Source organism: Solanum pennellii, chromosome 1 (assembly GCF_001406875.1).
Source record: "Solanum pennellii chromosome 1, SPENNV200".
NCBI lineage: Eukaryota > Viridiplantae > Streptophyta > Magnoliopsida > Solanales > Solanaceae > Solanum > Solanum pennellii.
Genome location: NC_028637.1, coordinates 108,665,379 through 108,686,451, shown reverse-complemented (window position 1 = coordinate 108,686,451; position 21,073 = coordinate 108,665,379). Strand labels below are relative to the sequence as shown.

The window sequence follows — 21,073 nt, the reverse complement described above, 5'->3', positions numbered from 1 at the left end:
TGTTATTAGCCTTACAAGAAACGTGAAATTCCACGTCTTGTAACGGCTGTCCTAATTTAAACAGTATCAAGTTTACGAAAGTTGGCCTTTTAATTCAATAATCAATTTTAATGCCCTTTTAAATTTTTTAGTAAATTATCTTACCATTTCAACTTTGAACTCAATTTTTTTTGCCCTTGTAAAATTTTATGATAGTGTTTTAATTGAGATTTCACATAAGCATAAATAAATGATTCTTTTTTGTGTGTGTCTCTCACAATCTTTTATTTTTAGAACTTGCATAATATTTTTATAGTAAATAATAGTAATAATTCATCGTCAAAGAGTATAATTAAATGACTTCTAGAAAGAGCATATTTTCTTTTACGTTATATAAAATTTAAATTAATTTAGTGTTTGACAGTGCTTGGAAAATCAAAAAATAAATAATAGAGTAACTGAATTGATCCAACTGTGATTGTTTTTCTATTTTTGCATTTTTCTATCTATGGAATTTGGATAATATCACAATTGCTATTTTTTTTCTTTCTTTGGATAATGCCAAATTCCTTTTGAAGCTAAATTATCATGATTATGCTCCGTTGTTACTTTGTCCATATTTGTCATATAAGTTAAGAAGTCCAGAAGGAGAAAATAATTAATATTTTTGTTAGTAGGAGAATTACGTGTAAACAAGTCAAATATGGAGTCGTATTTTTTAAATGATCGTCCAAATTTAAGAAGTTATTTTAAGATATCATTTATATTTAAAATTAAAATATCATTCAATTATTATTATTTTTCTCTAAATATATTTGATATTTCAAAAGTCTCCCTCTCTTTTAGTTGGTGTGACATGTCATTAAAGTTTTTTTTAATATTTAATTCATTAAATTCATTTAACTAAAATAATGATCATATGATTTTAAAAAATATATATATATATTAATTTATTAAGAATAAATTTCATACTTAAAAATCTTTTATCAGAATTTAACTTTTTATTTATTTATTTTATGAAAAATAGATTTTTGAAAACGTACTATAATATCATCAATTTTGAATACTTATAAACATATATAGTTAAAATATATTGATATACAAATCACTCACAAAAAAATATTAATTACATCAATTAATCCTAAATTGCATAATGAATCAACAATATTAAAGGTCAATTAACTATTACAGTAATGTTAATTATGTACTTTGAAATTCATGCTTACCATTTTTTTTTTGAAAAAAATTATAAAGTGAATAATATTATATTTATTCAAAATAAAATAAGACTAAATACTTCAAAAGTCTCTTTCTGTTTTAGTTGTTATATCATATCATTAAATCATGGTCTTGAAAAAGAATACATCAATTTAATTTATCAAACTTATGTCTCCCAAAACAAATATATAAATTACATGAGATTTATGAAGATTATAAAAAAAAAATAAAAAAGTAATTCCTAAATTTAATGAAAGAACTATTGTGTACAATTATTACATGGTAATTTTAAAATTCTCAAGTAAATTATTTAAAAAATTTAAGCAATTTTTTCATAAAAGTATTCAAATAAATTTTTATGGTTGAAAAAAAAAGTTGGTAAGAAAAAGAAAACAACTATTTAAAAAAAAATTAATTTTTATTTTTATTTTTAATTTTTATATTACATTATATTTTTAACTTCTCATACAATTAAATACATTCTTGTTGAAAGTTGAAACCATATTATAAGTTTGTCATTTCTTCAAGCTTATTATCTCCTGGAAATTTACTAAATATTTTCTTGAAACGAGCTTACCCCATTGGCCAACTCCCTGATGTCGCAAACAGGGGCGGAGTTGGGCTGAGCCTAATAGATCACATCTGTGTTAAAACAAGAAATTGCGTATAAAATTTGTGTCCTAATTATAGCAAAATCATGTAAACCAAATGAGAGATACATGACAGACATAGTATAGCAAGCTTGAAATATATATAGACATTTCCAGTAATTTGGCATATATATGTTGAATCACTTAAAACATTTCAACTTCACAGCTTCGAAACAGGTAAGCCTGCAATAATCAACCATAATGTATTTAGCAAATTGACACAAATTTGCACTTTCTTACGAATTCCATAAACGAGTTAATTACCTAAAGCTTTTGAATTCACAATGCTAGGGCATGCAGCAGGGGGCGGTGCATTCTCATTTAAGAACGGTTCCACGCTGTTTGGATTGCTCCAAATTGGGTAGCCTTTAACTTTCCCCTGTAACATCATCAACATTCAGAATCCAAACACACAACAATGTCACTGTAATTTTCAGCACAATAGTGTCCTTAATTTTGATTCAAAATTCCGTACCAGAACATTCAGAGCGGCCAGGGTAGCCATTCCCTCGCGAGTCCACTGCATTAAGAGTCGGGAGATTTTAGTTTTTTCTTATGAAATGGACACACTTAAAAAAAATCACAAGAATTGGCGAATTGGATGAAAAGTAGCTATCACAGCAGAAAATTGCTTCTTAGTTTACACAGTTTAGCACAGATAAATACATAATACGCGCAAAAGTACCTTAGAAGCAGAAGCTATGTGGGGTACCACAACAGCATTCTTCATGTCTGCAAGGCCGGGTTTCATGTAGGGCTCATCCTAAGACAACAAGATCATCAAAGAAGAGAATTACTTGAACGCATAAGACAAGGAAAAAGCATCCTACACTCTACTCATGTAGGTTACTTTGAGAGCTTTTTGTTTGGTAGAAATGGTGCATTTTACATGTTCACAACGGCAGAACTACTGTTATTACCTCAAAGACATCAAGGCCAACACGGAACATGGGATTTTCCCTCAGATGCTCAACAAGAGCTACTTCATCAATAACAGGCCCCCTACTACAGTTCACAAGTATTGCTTCCTACAAGTTTGGTTTAAGTAATATCATGATATCACATTTTTTGTGTAAATCAGCAAGCAAAATAGATATATTCACTACCTTCTTCATCAGTGCCAGCCGTTCTTTGTTCACAAGATGGTACGTTGTTTTATCAAGGATTGGATGTAGACTTATCTAGAGAAGATTTTGATCAAGACAAGAACTTGAATGAGAATCCAGTAAATATGTATAAAGATAAATGAATAAGAAATCTAATAGTGCATTCTCAATGTACATAATTACCACATCAGCCTCTTGGAGGACCTCCTCCATGGATGAAGCTCTTTTCCATGTTACAGGTTGTTCACCATTGGCTTTCAAAAACTGACCATAGGCTGCAAAGGCGAGAAAACATATAAGTACATGCAATGAGCTTGAGAAGTTTGTTGATGTAGCATTGATTAAAACATGCCTGTCACAAATTTTTCTAGACGAGTAGATTGATATAGGTCGTAGTATATCAAGTTCATTTTGAAGCCTTCAACCTGTTGCAATAAAACACCAAAGTTGCTCCAATTAACATAGCAAATTTACATACAATTTCTTAATCATGAGTTACAGCGATCACGAAGTTTTGAAACAGTTCAAAGAAAACTTAAGAGGATTATACTAGCGCTGATTACCATCATTCTAGCATAAGCAGATCCAATACGACCAGCCCCAATCACGCCAACTGTTTGTCCTTTAAGTAAGTTCCCCACAAACCTGGCAATGAAATCATTGAAGTTTTAGACCTAAAGAATTCAGTTATAGACCTGCGAAGACACAATAAATAGAATTGAAGATTTTCATACAAATGTGGAAGCCATCCTTCATATTTTCCAGCTCTCATGAACTCATCTGCCTCCACAATTCTTCTCGCTGCAGCTAAAGAAAGTGAAGCCGCTAACTCTGCTGTAGTCTCTGTCAGTACTCCCTGATTATAGAGCATTGCATCAGAAGATTAAAGGATGCCTCTACAGATATGATCATATTCAGAACTCAAATAAGTTTTCTTGCATCATTTACCATACCATCAAATCTATTTGATCCAATAAAATCACTCCTACTGCATCTACAAGCCGAGGATTAACTTAACACACATGTAGCAACTTCAGGACAACTAATGTGCCTTGTATTTTTTTAAAAAAAAATGTTTTATCAACTTCAAATTCAAAGTGAATTGGGGCATTCCCTCATAACAGAAATTCCAGGTACAAGCCCTTATATGACAAATAAAAAAACTTGCTATTAAGAGGATACATAACTGACTTTAAATTTGATATTATACTATTGATTCATTGTTATGTGTTGGGTTAAATGCCAGTTGGATAGGTGTCGGCAAAGATTTTCAGTGGTTTTGATAAGTTTTAACTTTTAACAATTTCATCTTCGACTTTCTAGTCATCCTCCATTCATCCAGAGGGGGTCCAGGATCGAGCTATGTGGGCTCAACTGAACTCATTGCTTTTGGCTCTAACTATGTATTCATATGCAAAACAAAATATCGATATAAAAAGAGAGAGTCAAAAGAAAACTATCCGAAGACATGTTAAGCATTTAAGACATTACAAGCTAAGATGTCTAATCTATAATGCAAAATTACTGGTTATTGGAGTAGCTAAGAAATGAAATTTAATAGGAAGTGTAAAAAACGACAAGTATATAAACTCACAGGTGTATTTCCAACAGCAACACCATACTTGTTAGCAGCTTCGACGTCAACATTGTTGTATCCTACAGCCATGTTACTAAAAGCTTTCCCTCCAGCCTTGCTTAATGCAGAGAACAGTGTGTCTCCCCAATCTTCTGTCAACTGAACAACACAAACCATATTATGAAATTTAACTTCCATTGGATACACAAATGAGGAGGTCACATAACAATTGAATGTCCACACATATATAATTAAAAATGATGAGACAGGTTACTTGTTTCACTAGATAGGCCATAGATTGCATTTTACTTGGAAAACAAGTGAAATTTCATGGGAAAACGGTAGCTAAAATAGGGAAAAGGTCCAGATTAAATTTGCCTCTGGACTACGGGAACAAATTTACCAAAGTGGTTCAATTCTAACGGCAGCAGAGTTAATGGGCAAATATGAATCATTAGCAACATATCTTGAGGGGTTAGAGTTAAAAATTGTGAATTAGTCATAACACATACCTGGCCAATGACACCATCGCACCTATCTCCAATAAGAGCAAGAATGTCATCAACTGATAAAATAGTTTTCTTCTCAGTGCATATCTACAAAATGAATTCAATAAATAAATCAAATGAGTTTTTTCGAAAAAAAAAAAGCTACTAGTATAGTATAATATATGTTAGTTACTTCAAGACGACAATCTTGTTGAATGAGAAGATTAATCCATCTAGTCCCAGGCATCGATTTTGTGCTGACAACTCTATATTTTCCATTTGGATTCCACACTTCAATCTGCACTGGCTTTGCCATTTCTTGCTCTCTCCTTATTTACTCTAAACTCTAAACTCTCTTGTTTAAATCATATCATATGGTTTCTGAATTATTTGTCATTTAGGGCTGACCACCTCTCATTTTGGTACAGGATAATGAGACTCCAATTTTATGCCACGTAACTTCCCCTCCTATCTTTACCCCAAATAAATTTGTGAACCAAACTTTAAGTGCCCCCACATGACTTTCTTTACCAATCTCTTCTAATTATTACACCATAAAACATATATATTCCGCACCCATAATGCAGTGTGGACACTCTAATCTAATCTGACTCTCACCACAATCTATGTTATAACTAATTGGCTTATTGAAAAGCCAAATTAAGGTTTTATTAACAAAATTAAGAACATCATAATCATGAAATTTTAGAACCAAAACAACAATAAGATGTATTGAAATGTTGCATGTGGCTGTTAATGACAATCCAACTAATTTGAAAAAGTAGGTGCAGTGTGTCATAAATAATGAAATGTAGATGTCATATATCAAATTCAAACTTCACGACTTTAAAAATTTAAGTATGATTTTAGAGAATTTAATTATAACTTTAAAAATTTCTTTACTGACTTTAAAGAATTACGGATATACTTACTTTCTATATATAGTCATCGAGGTAGATACAAATGCATTCAAAGATTGAAAGAAAACTATTAGTCATCTTTCTCTATTTTTCTTTGTCATTAAATTTCTAATACTTCATTTTATAACACAATGCTATTTTTTTTAATATTCATATAAATCAAATATCCACACGGGCGAACACATGTTTGAGCGAAGGAATGTCTATGACACCATTTAATAGAAAGTAATATATGTTGATTTTGTTATTTGAGGTTGGACTTCAAATTCCAACCAAAGCATATATCATACTTACGCATAAAATTGTGTTTAAGTGAAATTGAATTCAACACCTTTTTCAATTTAAAATTAGTTGAAACTAATGAATTTGAATATATATAATAATTAAATTTTTATGCGCCATTGCAGCTACTTGTTTATAATTCTTAATTAGTACTCAATTAATCATTTCCCATCCTTTAACTTACTTCAATTTCCAATTGGATTTGTTATGTGCAGATCTATTGAGAGCGGGGAGTGCAAAAATCGAATTTTAAGTCCGTAATTGATAGGCAATGCAAATAATAGTTTATTGGCTTATTAATATTAGGTTATTGAACATACAATTGGAGAATGGAATAAAATTGAGTAACTTTCACATATGACAAACATAAAAATCATATTTGTATGTTATAGTTATACTTTGCATAATTGCGCTCCATAACAAACATAAATATGTATATTTTGTTATACATATAACCAAATAAAAACAGTTGTATACTTCGTTATATATATCCAAATAAACAAGTTGTATAATTCGCTATACATATATAAAAGATCAATTGTATAATTTGTTTATGTATAAAATGAGAAAGAAAAAAAAACAAAAGAAAATAGGGCAGACAATATTTGTATTGTATTATTATAAGTGTATAGGATGAAAAATATATATGTATTTGCATGTGTATATAGAATTTTCTCTCGCTTTATACAAATAGAAAAACACACAATTTATACATTTTGTTTTTGTTTGTATAAGCGAGAGGGGGGAGGATCGCGAGCGAAATTTGAGAGAGGGGAACGAAAATATATGTATATATTCAATTTTCTCCCGCTTTATTCAAACCCAAACACATTTCATACATTTGTGTTTGTATAAAAGCGAGAGAGAGCGAAAGTTTGAGGGAGAGAGACGATTGACAAACAGTTAGTTAGCTACCATGCACAATTAAATCAAAATGTGATTATAGCATTTAATTTGAATCATTGGTTTGTCATTATATACATGAAGTAATCTGCATTTTAATTTAACCTGGACTTTGCATTTTTTTTCATTAATAATCATTACATGGGAATACATCAAATAGAAAACTCACAATCAGCCACACAAGTAAAAACTTATGTCATATTAATTTGTCTAATTATTCAATTTCCTTATCGGATAGATTGGTAATCAATTAATATTTATCATACACCTGTATTGTAGGTATATCCATTTATTTTATTTTTTATATACTATAATATACCAGAGTAGTTATATATTTTTCCTTTGGCTAAAAAGATGTCATTTCTTTCAAGGTGCTTTCAGTGATTAAAAAATTAGATAACATGGAGATTAAAAGTTAGCTAAAAAGAAGTCATTTGAATTTTATATAAAAACATTTTTCTTTTTTATTTATTCATTTTAATAAATTAACTAAAAATACATTCAGATTTATTAATCATGAAAGATATTCATCTATTTTTTTCATAATTCAGGCCATTTTTTCTGTTTTTTACAAAAAAATAAATTAATAGTTCATGATAAGTTAGAAGTTGCTAAAAGTAAGGAATTCGAAAAGGTGTCATCTTTTCGTGAAAGGTGACGTCTGTTAGCAATTAGGTGGTTATTTGCTTAAATGAAATCTGTTAGCAAAAAATTAGAGTAAATCAATAGTAAAATACATCCTTTCCGGAAACAGAGTGACGGTTTATACAAACATTAACTATATTTTTATTATGAATTTTTCTTAAAACAATGAATATATCTTTTTGAATACATTAATACAAATTAATAATTCAAAATAAATATACTTAATATACATATTGATACAAATGTATAATCAAATAAATTTATTACAGTAAAAAAAAACATATATATATCTAGACAAATTGATACAAAATGCATCTGTTATGATAATCCACGATCCTTCCTTATAAATCCACTAAAAATGTTGATTTGTCAAAATAATTTAAAAAAAGAGTGATTCTTTTAATTTGTTAAAATTGTGGTGAGAAAGAAGCCACACCTCTCACTAATCTCTTATCAAAATAATCATTAATCAGTCAACCTAGTTAGGTATTAGTTCCATCACCTAACCACATTTTAAGTCAGTCCATATGAGTTGTTTTTTATGAAAATATTTGAGATCTCTTCATCGATAAATAAATAAATTTTAATAATAAAAAATAATATTTAAAATGTCATTTACACAAATAAACTGTATGATATAGAAATTTAAATTTAATTTATATTTCAATATAAATATTAAATATTATTTAAAAAAAAAAAACTACTCACTTTTTAGCATACCTAAATGGGACTTTGACTCATTCTTCTAATTACTTTTCTCCTAAGTGATGGTGCAAGTGCATAATTTGAAGTATCTTTATGACTTTTAGTACTTCATAGACTTTTTCATATCATTTTCCTGAATCACTTCATTATAGTTTAACTTGATGTATCTTATTACACATCTTTTAACAACTAATCAGAATCATATTTAGTCACTTTTAGAATTCTAAAGGTAACAAACTTGGAAAAATATAACAATTTTTATAGTGGATAAAAATATTAATATTTATCTTTTAACTTGATCTCGATCTGTATTTGTATGCTTTAGTTTTAAATGGATAACAAATATATATTTAATTTTGTATGAAATTCAATAATATAATATAAATCAATTTGAGTATATATCAAGAGAATTATCACGTAAAAGACTGAGGGTGTATTAGATTAAAAAAAATTGCATTAGGCGCTTAACCCAAAAATTACATGCCAATCATACCATGATTAAAGAATGGACGAAAAAGGAAAAATGTCATCAACTACTCCAAATACTTTAGCTTCTTCAACCTCTTGTCTTCTGTGATGCATAATCTGAAAATCTCTTTCAGGGATAATAATCCAAAAACTAAGAAACAAACCGACAAATTGAGAAGATAGATAGGTCATACTTATTTGGAGGAAAAACTGCACAATTTACTCAAATGGAGAGGCTTATCTATACCAACTCACTTCCCTCTAAACTCCATCTAAAGACCTTTCCTCGTCTCCCTAAACTCCACTTCTCCTCCCTTCTCCATGTCGAGTCTCGTAGACCCAATTCGCTTTCCTGCAAGTGTCTTCACCAGTTTTCATCTTCTGGGTCGATCGCATCTTCCAGATTTGGTGATGGGCATGCGGGTAATTCGTCGGCATCTAAGCATTTGCAAGATGGGTCGGGTTCGAAGCCCCATTTGCTCAATTGGGTTGCTGAAATTCTATCTCAACAACGCAAGGTATTTGATTTTGAATCACTTTATATTTTCAGACACGTTTTTGTTTGAAGCGGGTTTAATCTTGTTTTCAATAAGAAATTTTTGCAATGCATATTGGATAAAGTTGAGCTGCTGGTGTAATTGTTTGCTTTTTCTCGGTAGTTGAGATTTCAGGGTATATTTGTTCGTGTATAGTACCAATCTAGATGTAGATGTGTTTGATGATATAATATGTGTTATGCTACTATTAAATATGGTGAATTGCACGGGAGGACCATTGATCAGGTTAGTATACATAATGTTAGTATCTGGTTCATAAGTGCTACTGACTTGTATTTGCTAGGATTGTATCTGAGTGATGATTAATGCACAGAATTCCAGTTTCTTGAATTTGCTAATGTGATAATATTTGTGCTTGTTTTATGGAGCGAATGAGTATGACATTTGACATCAATGCCAAGTACTAAGTAGATGAGTGAAACCTTTTGCTTGTTTTGTTGAGCATTTGCAATTGCAGTTAGGGTCTGGAAATCCTTGTCCTTGTAATACAATAAAGCTTCTATCAGTTGACTTTGACGATGACATACCTTTTTCTTAACCTATCAGTACCATTATCAAACAAAAAAAAATCAATATGGAAGTTGCGGCCTTTATCTTCTTGCATAATATCTTTAACTTTTGGTGTTTAAAAGTGTGATAAAAAGGACTAGATAATTTGAAATGTAGTTCACTCGGAGGAAACAAAACTAGTTAAAACTTAATTCTAATGATCTTATAAAAGTTGTGCTAGTAAATCATAGCCAGTCAGTGCCAGGATTGGTTCACTTAGGCAGGTTTGTCATTTGTGATTTTTATTTGTAAAATGTGGTTTTGATTTTTCATGTTACATCTCTCACATTCTTATAACTGGATGTAGTATTGTTGAAGGGAGTAACCACTTAGTTGTAAGGAGAAAAGTAGAAGTGTAGAGCTATAGTGGATGGACAGATGGGCTAGCAGGGGATTTAGGTAAAGGAGTTATTACTCTACATAGGATGAAACCACAAGGACTAATAATGCTACTCTGATAAGTGAATCTGTCCTGCAGCAACACAGCTTGCAGTGCGAATCAGCAACTACCAACTGCTCATTCCTAAGGACAGCCAATAAAAGAATATTATCGAAACAGGGTAGAAATAATACAAGAATTGCAGTTGCCAATCTTGTTTTGTTCATTTGATGCTTAGGATTGGCAGGTATAAGGACTATCCTAGAGCCAATGCAGACCTCAACTTTGGTTTTTCCATTCCAATGCTACACACTGTAGGACTAATAATAACATTGCTTATTATGGAGAGGCCGGTTTTAGGGCAGTGTTTCAAGTGAGTATGTTAGTTGAAGTCTTTTTTAGGTGATGAATGACGTGTAGTTGCACTAGAAACCAAAATGTCTTAGTGCTCTAATACTAGTATGATTTGCATTTTGTGCTTGAATCATCTGGTGCAGTATCCTTTCGGCTTTCTCCTATTTCTTCTTTAGAAATTTAATATGGAGAGTACCCTAGATTCTAGAAATATCGGAACCAACAATCCTATATATGTAGAGGTATATTGTTTTTAAAATTGAAGGCAACCATACTAAATCATTATCTGATGAAGCAGGAGGTAACTCTTTCTAATGATGATTGACATCTATAATGAACAAGTTGTCCTAAATGTCCCTTCCAAGTGCAAGTAAAAGTGCAATTCACGATAGTAAATAAGAACAACTAGTGTAGAGTTTTTACATTTTTATTACTTTGGAATCACAGAAAAGTTCGGGAAGTACCAAGTACCAACTAAACCATTTCTGCTATAGTTGGAATTCTGTATAAATCGAATTCTGGCAAGGAAGTAACTCACCTTTTTTTTGTAGCCTTATAAAATCTCATACAATGTTCATATCTACAGAAATTGAACTTAACTTAGGAATTGAAAGAAAAACAATCTCAAATTCAAGAGAATTAAGGATTCAACCAGCTGTATGTGTTAATAGATTAGCTAGTGTTGTAATCATCACCGTGGACCTATTTTGAATCTTTTAATTTAGAAGTATCCAATTTTTTACGTGGAAATCTTTCATTTTCAGCAACCCTAAGCTTTTTGTTTGGAAATAGGCCTTCTGCTCTCTTAATGTTCATCTTTTTTGGACATGCATTATCAGAAGAAGAAAAAAAATCTGTGGCATTACAGTATGCATTAAATTTTTCATTTATCAAGAGAAGGCACTTATGCTATGTTCCTCAATATAGCTTCTGATAACTTTGGTTCCTTTCAGGTGGTTTCGACCAGTACAGTAGTCTTACTCTCAGCCATGCTTGTTATGCTCCTCCACCCAGTCATTGTTTCACCTGCTTTTGCTAGTTTCCAAACTGCAGCTAAGACAGGGGGTCCAGCTGCAGCAGCAGTGGGGACTCAACTTGTACGTAATGAACTACTAACAAGTGCATGGGCTGGTTTCTTTGCTGGTTGCCTTCACACCCTTTCAGGTCCTGACCATCTTGCTGCTTTGGCTCCTCTGTCAATAGGCCGTACACCAATGGAGAGTGCGGCAGTAGGAGCCCTCTGGGGCTGTGGCCATGATGCTGGACAGTTGATTTTTGGGCTGTTGTTTCTTCTCTTAAAGGACAGACTCCACATTGAAGTTATTCGTACATGGGGGACAAGAGTAGTTGGATTCACTCTTCTTGTCATCGGAGCAATGGGAATCAAGGAAGCATCTGAAGTTGCTACACCGTGTGTTGCCCTTGAAAATGGTGACTGTGATGTTAGTGTGTACGAAGGCATTGACACCCCTTTCATTGGGAAGAAGAAAAAGATAGGCTTTGCAACTTTTGCTACTGGCATTGTCCATGGGCTGCAACCGGATGCACTGATGATGATCTTGCCTGCACTTGCTTTGCCTTCTCGCGTGGCTGGCGCCGCCTTCTTGGGTATGTTCTTGGTTGGTACTGTTATTGCAATGGGAAGCTATACCGTCTTTATTGGCTCGTGTAGTCAGGCACTGAAAGATAGAGTTCCTAGAATAACAGAGAAGCTCACTTGGGCTTCTTCGCTGATAGCAATTGGCTTAGGAATTGCTATTATCGTCAGTCAGTTTTTTGGTTTTAGCCTATATTAGGTCTGATCCGGCGATTAAAATAGTTTACGTTCCGTGTTAGGGGATGTCATTTTGATGAGAGGATATATGTTTTGATTGAAGAGAAAGCTTGTAGTATTTTGGTGGACTGTAACTTTTGATTTTATATACTAGTATTTGAAGATTATCTCCCACTTGTTTGAGTAAAGATATGAGTTTTGTTGCTTAACTTGAAAATTTGTGGTTTTTTATTGCAAAGTCAATATTAAAATATTTTAGGTTTTATTCTTAGAGGGAAATAGATATCTTTGTTCAGTATTTTAGGTTCTCTAGCTTCTAATGGCCAACGGGTACGTAGATCTTTTATATCAGGCGTTGATCTAGCTAGCAAAACCATTGTTAACCATTGATAATAAAAACGTATTTTGAAAATCCCTATAACAATCATCCAAGACAACAAGAATTGGGGAATCTTCAGTCGATTCCCTCCCTCTTATAAAAGGGGTGAAAGAAATAATTTTTTGTAACACTTATTTGGAACCTATGAAGTAATAGCTAAATATAAAGCTTCAAAACATTATTAATAAAATTTATTTAGTAAAATATAAACTTAATCAAAAAAGTTGTTGTGATATTCATCGAATCAACATAAATCATGCTCTCCCTCCGTCTCATTTTATATGTTATCATTTTCTTTTTGGTAAAAAGAATGTCACATTTCTTTATATGATAAGTATCTAAAGGTCTAACATCTTTTTTATCCCTATTGGTCCCACTTAATTTTATATATAATACTCTAATACATTTATTAAGAGAGAGAAAAATGGATTTACTTTATTGAAAAAAATTTAATAACATTTCAAAATATTCATTATTTTTTAAAGGGCAACTTTCACATATAGCAAATAAAAAATTTATATTTGTATGCTATAGCAAATTTCGCATAATTGAGCTCCATAACAAACATAGAAACTGTATAATTCGTTATACATATACAGTTGAAGAAAATTGTATAAAACGAAGTGTATAAAACAAGAAAGAGAAAGACACTTGGGCAGAGAATTGTATAAAAACGAAAATTGTATTATTATAAGTGTATAGAACGATTATATACAATTTGAATTTGTATAAAATGAGAAAGAGAGAAAGACAAAAGAGACTTGACAAAGAATATACAATTAAATCAAATTGTATAAAACGAGAAAGAGAGATATTAGATACAATTTGAAAATTGTATAAAACGAGAAAGAGAGAAAGGCAAAAGAAACTGGGCAGGGGAGTATTTTTATTGTATAATTATAAGTGTATAGGACGAAAATATATATACTTGCATGTGTATATACAATTTTCTCACGCTTTATACAAACAAAAACGCAATTTATACATTTCGCTTCTGTTTGTATAAGTGAGAAAGGCGAGGGTGGCGAGCGAGATTTGGGAGAGTGGCGAGCGAGATCTTGACGAAAGGAGAGAGGGGAACAAAAATATATGTATTTATACAATTTTCTCTGCTTTATACAATTAGAAACAATTTTTATACACTTGTGTTTGTATTAAAAGTGAGAAAGCGAGCGAGAGATTGGAGGAGAGTGGCGAGCGAGATATTTGGGAGAGAGGCGCCTGACAATTTTTTTGCAAACGTTTGCCATTGAGCACAATTAAATCAAACCCTAGCTACTCCATTTATTTTAAGTTATTAGTTTGCTATTATATATATACAATTTTCCTTTATTTTAAATTACGTGCCCATAAAGAGGGCCTACTTTTTTGGAAGCCCAATTTGAGTCTGCTCTATATCCGTACATTTGCGTACTGTACAACACGTAATGCACACAAAACCGATCCAACTACTACTACTCTAATAACGTAACCTTCAATCTACTATTATTTTGACTGCCCATATCTTTTCTATCAATACTACTATTCTGGACAAGAATAGTTACAAACCGAATCACTAATTTTTCTAACAACTTCACACACTTATTACGTGCTATGTTGTTGTTATAGTTTGCTTTGGCACTTAAGGTTATATCTTCATTTTTATAATTTTATTTGTATTAAATATTTATATATTTTAATAAGTTTATCTTCACAATATATGAATAAAGTCGCAAAAGGGCCAAGCTAGCGAGGTCAGCCTTCGTAGGAGGATTTGAAAATATATTTTTATCTCATATCATTCATTAACTTTTTTTAATAATACACATCTTTGCTGTGGAAATCGTAAGTAAAAAAAAGAAAATTCGTTAATTGCCTTGTAACTCTTATTAATACACTCTATAATTATGTAAAATTAATAATTGTTCCGGACAAATAATTTCTAATAATATGAGACGGAGGGACCACAAGTTTGTACAGAACCTTTTCCCAATTAATCAATGCTAATGTACATTCACTACAATAAATAATTTTTATTTTTTTGTGTGTAAAGGTAACGCAGCATGATAAAACTAAACCAACAATCATTTAATGAAATTTTCCAGTTTTCAAAACCAACGATATCATATTTTCCTCCATTTCTTCACGCCATTGCTTTAGTAGCATTAAAGGGTTTATTTAATAGGTGATAAGAATTATGGATATGTATTACTATTAAAAAAATATTACTTAATAAATTAGGAATTAATCATGTATATTAATAGTGTAAAATTAATAAAGCAATTTTAGTTGCTTTATAGTTTATTTTTTTATTTATATAAACTAATATAAAAAAATTCTCATAATTTACACATATACTAATTACACATAAAAGGAAAAATTATGTACTGTGATTTATTAAGGGAAAATTACACAGCTAAACAAACTCATACTTATTTAATTACTCATCATAATTATAGTTTGCTATAAGCGCTAATCCATCGGTGGCCATCTAAAATTGACAGCAATTTTCACTTAGACACTTAAACTAGGATTTGTTCATTTTAGACACATCATATCATGTTTAACTGTGTCATTTAAACACTTTTTTGATAATTTGTCAAATTTGTAAAGTGTTTTTTTAGTAGAAAAAAACTAGCAATCACTAATTGACATGTGGCATTATTTAACTAAAAAAATTTTTAAAAAAATCACCACTTTTAATTTTTTAAAAAAATTATTCCAACACCTCCACCCCAAATTGTCTGCTCCATTATCCCACCCCGACCTCAAACCTCAACCCCTCTCTCTCACCAAGATTGTCTTCTTCACCCACCATCACCCCTGACCCTCCCCCACCCAAATTGCCTAAATAAAAAGATTTTTTTGTTTGTTTTTGTCACTTTGTGAATGTCGTGAGATAAGAACGTTTTTTTTTTGTATATATTGATATTTGAATGTTTGATTTGGTGAATGTGGTAATGCATTTGTTTTACCTTTTTGAAAAAATTTTTTTCCTTTACATTGAATTTCTGGATCTATGCAAATAAAAAATTGTTGCTTTAGTATATAAATATGGAGTCTCAATTTAGATTTTTTTTTTTGTGATTATGATGAGAGAATACATAAAAATTTATTAGAACGCTAAAATTATTTGTTATGAATGTTGATTTTAATAATTGAAAATATAATTTCTTGTCATTTATGAGTTAGTTTTTCTTCTTCTTAAATTTATAATTCTTTTTCTCAAATTATTTTGAGGAGGAAGAAGAACAACTAAATAAGTAAAAGTATCGAAGCTAAAAAATTCTGGACGCTAGAATTTACTTTTTGTTTGTGGCATCGTCAAATTTATTTAACCATGGAAAAAGTTTACGCTTGGAAAATGGTATTCAAAAATTGTGGAAGAAGAAAAAAAATTGGTAAAATGAGGCTCTCACGCGCGTCTAGTGAGTGTATCACAATTACTATGTTATCTCAGCAAAAAGGGTCAAATTGACACAACGGGACATGATATGAGGTGTCTAAAATGAACAAAGCTCAGTTGTGGTGTCTAACTGAAAATTAGTGTCAACTTTAGGTGGCCATTGATGGGTTTGAATTACCACTCGCAACTAACATTATTATACATTAATTACGTGGGCTGACTTTGAGTGTTTATAATGTATATGTATAATTTGCCAGGATATACAAATACATATATATAATATACAATTATTTAACCTATATACGTATACAATTCATCTCTCGCTCGCCTCTCTCCTCCCTCTCCCAATCTCGCTTGCCATATATACAAATGCATATGTATAATATACAAGTATATACAATTATATACAATTATATATATTTATATATATATATATATATATATATATATACAATTCATCTCTCTCCCACTCTCTGCCCTCTCTCGCTCGTCTCTCTCCTCACTCTCCCAATCTCTCTTCCCATATATAATACATATGTATAATATACAATTATCAAACCAATATACATATACAATTCACCTTTCACCCACTTTTTTCCCTCTCTCTCCTCTCTTTCCGAGACTCGCTTGTGTTTCTCCTCCATATAACATGTAGCTACAAATTATAATTATCAAACTATAGCTATGAAAAGTAATTAATTATTTTTAAGTTACTATATATGAAGTTTTTCATATTATTAATCATGTAAAGTGTTATGCTGAATGAGATAAGATCAACCAAATATAGTATACCTTATGTTAGATTCTATACAGAGAACTATTTTACCAATTCTTAAAATGATAAAAATTACAATTCTAAGAGTATTGTTTTTAAGAATATGATTATTCTATCAATTTATGAGAGATAATCAACTTAATGTTAATTACTTCTATAAATAATATAATTTTATTAAGAGTTTTAAAAAAAAACAGTTTAAAATTCTAAAACAACAATAATTACTTATGACCGACCTAAAGAAATTTTGTAACCTAAGTTGATTTCTGATCGAACAATGAAAAAAAAATCTTATCGAAAACGCCTTAGCTTATCAAATAAAAGTTGAATGCAAAATTAAAATTTATTTCCGATCACCTTAGATTTTTGAAAAATCATTTCATAAGAATTATGTGAATTCAAAATTAATCGAGCTTTTACGTATTAAAATTTCGAGATCACGAAAACAGGAGGAGCCATACTGAAATTCTGACGACATATTGCTATCTAACTTTTTTTTTCCCCTGTCACAGTTGTAACTTATTATATACTAAGAAAAAACAATTGCTATTCTGAGTGAGATATAAATAATCAAATCACTGCAACATCTAAAGAATTAAAATCCCACCAGAAAAGGTAAAAAAGTAAAGTCTTCAAAAAAGAGTAAAAAAAGATACTCATTGTTTCACTGTACACTAAACACTAGTAAACTATTCATCATTTCATCAGCAGGGGATTTCATAAAAAAAAAAAAGTACACAAAAAACAACCCCAAAAAAGATCAGTAAATCGCCCTGACAAAAGAGTTAAAAGAAAAACATAAAAGAAATTAATAAATTTACCAAAGTTTTTGCTTTTTTTTATTTTTTTGGGGTCAAAACATGGCTTCAATGGCAGCTTTCTTAGGTATTCCACAGACAGGGCATTGATGGAAAAGAGAATCACAAGTTTTGCATGAAGAAAGATGTCTACAGGGTAAGCAAATCATGCACGAAGATCGAGAATTGCAGCTTTTGCAAATCATCTTTTGTTCATCTTCATCATGAACATCACAGCAAGATTCTGCATCTTCTCCATTGGTGGACAAACAATACCCACTTTCTCTTAGTTGTTCGATTGTGTTGTTTAATGACATGACAATAGCTTCGTTTTCATTAGCGATTCTCTGCCATGCTTCATTCTCCATCTCCATTTTTTTTAAGTATTCTTCTAGCTCTTTTGTCCTGTTCCCTGCTTTAACGATTTCTTCATCCTTGTGTTTCAGCAAAAACTCAAGTCTCGATTCGTATTTTCTCCAAATCAATGCTAGTTGTTGCTTTTTCTGCTCGTTTAAAATCCATCTCAATTTCTCATTCTGTTTTCACCAAAAACCAATCAATCAATAAATCGAATATGAGAAGTCAAAAAAAAAAAGTTGTAAAATCGCACACCTGTGAGTTGATGAAGTGATCGATTTCAATCCTCTGTTTCTCCATCTGATTCATTAGAAACTGTGAAAAAGGCATTGATTCAGTAATGTTGTTATTCATCAAATTCTGATTCATTAATTTCTGGTTAAAAATCTGTTGCTGTTGTTGTTGTTGCTGTTGCTGAGTAGCAAAACAAAATTGATTAAATCCACAAGCATTCTCCATTGAACTAGCTAACGAGAAGCCAAGATTATCCGTATACAATTGCGCTTGTATAGCCATATGAACAAAGCAAGAGAAGAGAAGATGGGTATTTTAGTAATAAAAATGGTTGGGTAGAGAAGTGTTTATTTGTGTTTTTATTGAAAGAAACAGAAAACCTGAAAAAGGGGCAGTGAAGGGATTCTCTCTCTCTTTCTTTGTGAAAAAAATTGGCATTTAAAGAGTACGTACACATGCACATTTTGTGACTTCACTCTCTACTAATTAACACACCGAATCAAACATTTGTCTTTTTCCTTTTATCAAAATTAATAAAACTTCTTCTTTTTTTAAAAAAAAAATAATATTTTTGGTGTAATATTTCTAGTCTCGTAATGATTATGAAGATTAAAAATATTGATAAGCAAATGGATTAAAAGTACATATTTCAAATGATGGGAAGTTAAATGTGAGGGATTAAAACTAAAATTCAATAAAAACGGAAGGACCCAAATATTTGTACAATTAATTCTACCTATGAGTTACATCTGAATTTGTCCATTATTATATTTCGTGCTAATCTAATCAAAGCTGGTTTAGACAATTTGTGATTTGTGTTAATTGATATTAATACTAATCCAAATTAGATTGATAATTGACTGGAATAGATGAATTTTAAAAGTAATAATATTATGAAGAAGTTACTTTATTTTCACACCTTTTTTTCTGGTAAATTAATTAGTGATTTGTTAGGAAGTTAATACCTACAAATCTTCAAGGAAGTGATAAAATCCAAATTTAAGGAATTCACACCAACGTATTGGAGTGGAATTCAAAACAATTTTTCTTCTAACTTAATGAATAAGTTAATTATGCACTTTTCCTTAAATACTTTTTCTAATCTCTATATTGAAAAAAAAAATCATCACTGGAATTTAAATATAAATAGAATTCATATAGCTAATCTCAATTGCATTAAAACTAACGCGTGTTGTAATTGTTGTGATTTGCATTAAATATTTCATGCATATAAGTCATAATGGTGATTCATGCCTCCTTATAGTCCACAGTGTTTAATTAAGTAAATTAATATTTAGATTCAGAAGTTATGTACTTAATAATGCTGATTAGCCATTCAGAATATAAGTTAATTTTGGACCTTCCATATTACCCCCCTAAAAAGATGAACCTTACAAAAATATCTCTCGTGCTATTTTCATATTTTAAAGTGTAAAAATGAAATAAAAAATTTGTAAGAAAATATAAATTTGTAAGTAATTACAAAATCAAATTTTACATGTATAATTACTTAGTTGACACTGTAGAGTCCTTCGATAATGATTAGAATTATGCACAAATAATTTTAATATTATTTCATGCAAAGAGTAATCATAGAAAATTTATTTATTTATATATTAGTTATTTTATATTCTAGTATGCATGAAACAATATATAAATTTTCGTTTAACTTTAATTATCGTCTTTCTTAATTATATGTTAAATATGATATTACGTTGAATAATTCGTCTCCTAATTAACTATCAAAACAGTGGGCATGGTCCATAAGGGCCCGTCACCTATGGCTGCTAACCAAGGCTACTGCGCATACCTACATCATTAAGAATATAATATCTCGATTAATTAAGATACGAGTCATTTAAGAACGATTTAAATAGAAGATGATTTTTAATATTAACATTTCTAATTTGAATTTGTTAACGAGTGAGGAAAGAATTCTATTTATTTCATCACCATTTTTTTTTAATACAATATTTTCGTTGTTATAGGAAAGATTCAATTTTATTTTTTTTTCAAGTGCCAAATGTGATGACTTTTAGTTGGAAGTTGAAATTTTGTTTTCCCATAATTTGGCAGCAAGTACTGGAATTAGACATAATTGATGATGAAACCATATTTTGTTACATGTCGCTATTATTTTGTTATTTAGCACAACATTTCTGACTAAAATTTCAATATTTCTTATCAAGTAAATTAACTTCACTCTAAATATATAAAGTTTCGAAATTTGTCATCAGAGTAGATTAACTTTATTCTAATATTAAACTACGTAACAATTACGGTATGCATGTTTGTCCTTTAGTCAAATGCTAAAAATTTAAAATTCTACACAGTGAAAAAAATACATCTTAGGCTTAAATTGGCCATTTTTCTCTGAAGGAGAACTCATTAAAATGCATAGGGAAATTGTGCATGTTCTTATTTACATATATTATCAATGGCGGCTCAAGCCCTTTTGTATCCTAAATTAAAAATTAAATCGAAATCTAATTTTTAATTTTAGAATTTCTAAGATGTAAAGTTATATTTTTCTTTTTATTAAAGTACTTTATTTTTTTATGTTCTTAAATTAAAGATATATATATATATATAT

At 30.4% G+C, this 21,073-nt stretch overlaps 3 protein-coding genes across 4 annotated transcripts; 1 reads left to right on the top strand and 2 right to left on the bottom strand.

The window, feature by feature from the left end:
- Positions 1-1,743: 1,743 nt before the first annotated feature.
- LOC107004123 (glycerate dehydrogenase) lies at positions 1,744-5,402 on the bottom strand. Of its 2 annotated transcripts, XR_001454697.2 has the most exons (14): positions 5,211-5,333; positions 5,042-5,125; positions 4,548-4,688; positions 3,688-3,809; positions 3,517-3,598; positions 3,306-3,378; positions 3,137-3,228; positions 2,954-3,028; positions 2,768-2,875; positions 2,533-2,610; positions 2,323-2,367; positions 2,112-2,226; positions 1,926-2,030; positions 1,744-1,839 (listed from the first exon to the last, which is right to left on the bottom strand). XR_001454697.2 is itself a non-coding variant. In XM_015202360.2 (13 exons), exons 1-13 carry the CDS (start codon positions 5,331-5,333, stop codon positions 2,008-2,010), a joined length of 1,161 nt encoding a protein of 386 aa, XP_015057846.1. In that variant the 5' UTR covers positions 5,334-5,402; the 3' UTR covers positions 1,841-2,007. The 2 variants fall into 2 exon arrangements, 1 of the variants encoding a protein (XP_015057846.1); XM_015202360.2 differs by lacking the exon at positions 1,744-1,839 and having other exon boundaries at positions 1,841-2,030; positions 5,211-5,402.
- A 3,539-nt stretch (positions 5,403-8,941) lies between these two features.
- Positions 8,942-12,762, top strand: LOC107008317. The gene is made up of 2 exons (XM_015207300.2): positions 8,942-9,458; positions 11,733-12,762. The coding sequence occupies exons 1-2, from the start codon at positions 9,168-9,170 to the stop codon at positions 12,573-12,575; spliced, it is 1,134 nt and encodes a 377-aa protein (XP_015062786.1). The 5' UTR covers positions 8,942-9,167; the 3' UTR covers positions 12,576-12,762.
- A 4,946-nt stretch (positions 12,763-17,708) lies between these two features.
- Positions 17,709-18,930, bottom strand: LOC107027228 (probable BOI-related E3 ubiquitin-protein ligase 3). Its single transcript, XM_015228410.2, has 2 exons — positions 18,502-18,930; positions 17,709-18,425 (listed from the first exon to the last, which is right to left on the bottom strand). The coding sequence occupies exons 1-2, from the start codon at positions 18,760-18,762 to the stop codon at positions 17,946-17,948; spliced, it is 741 nt and encodes a 246-aa protein (XP_015083896.1). The 5' UTR covers positions 18,763-18,930; the 3' UTR covers positions 17,709-17,945.
- Positions 18,931-21,073: the final 2,143 nt, after the last annotated feature.

What these genes read in the sequence shown, in the direction of transcription:
- LOC107027228 (XM_015228410.2), bottom strand. Translation starts at nt 18,762, where the DNA reads ATGGCTATACAAGCGCAATTGTATACGGATAATCTTGGCTTCTCGTTA. An exon ending in ATCACTTCATCAACTCACAG is followed by an intron (nt 18,426 to 18,501) that starts GTGTGCGATTTT and finishes TGGTGAAAACAG; the next exon opens with AATGAGAAATTGAGATGGAT.
- LOC107008317 (XM_015207300.2), top strand. Translation starts at nt 9,168, where the DNA reads ATGGAGAGGCTTATCTATACCAACTCACTTCCCTCTAAACTCCATCTA. An exon ending in TTCTATCTCAACAACGCAAG is followed by an intron (nt 9,459 to 11,732) that starts GTATTTGATTTT and finishes GGTTCCTTTCAG; the next exon opens with GTGGTTTCGACCAGTACAGT.
- LOC107004123 (XM_015202360.2), bottom strand. Translation starts at nt 5,333, where the DNA reads ATGGCAAAGCCAGTGCAGATTGAAGTGTGGAATCCAAATGGAAAATAT. An exon ending in TCCTCCAAGAGGCTGATGTG is followed by an intron (nt 3,029 to 3,136) that starts GTAATTATGTAC and finishes AATCTTCTCTAG; the next exon opens with ATAAGTCTACATCCAATCCT. An exon ending in ACATAGCTTCTGCTTCTAAG is followed by an intron (nt 2,368 to 2,532) that starts GTACTTTTGCGC and finishes CTCTTAATGCAG; the next exon opens with TGGACTCGCGAGGGAATGGC.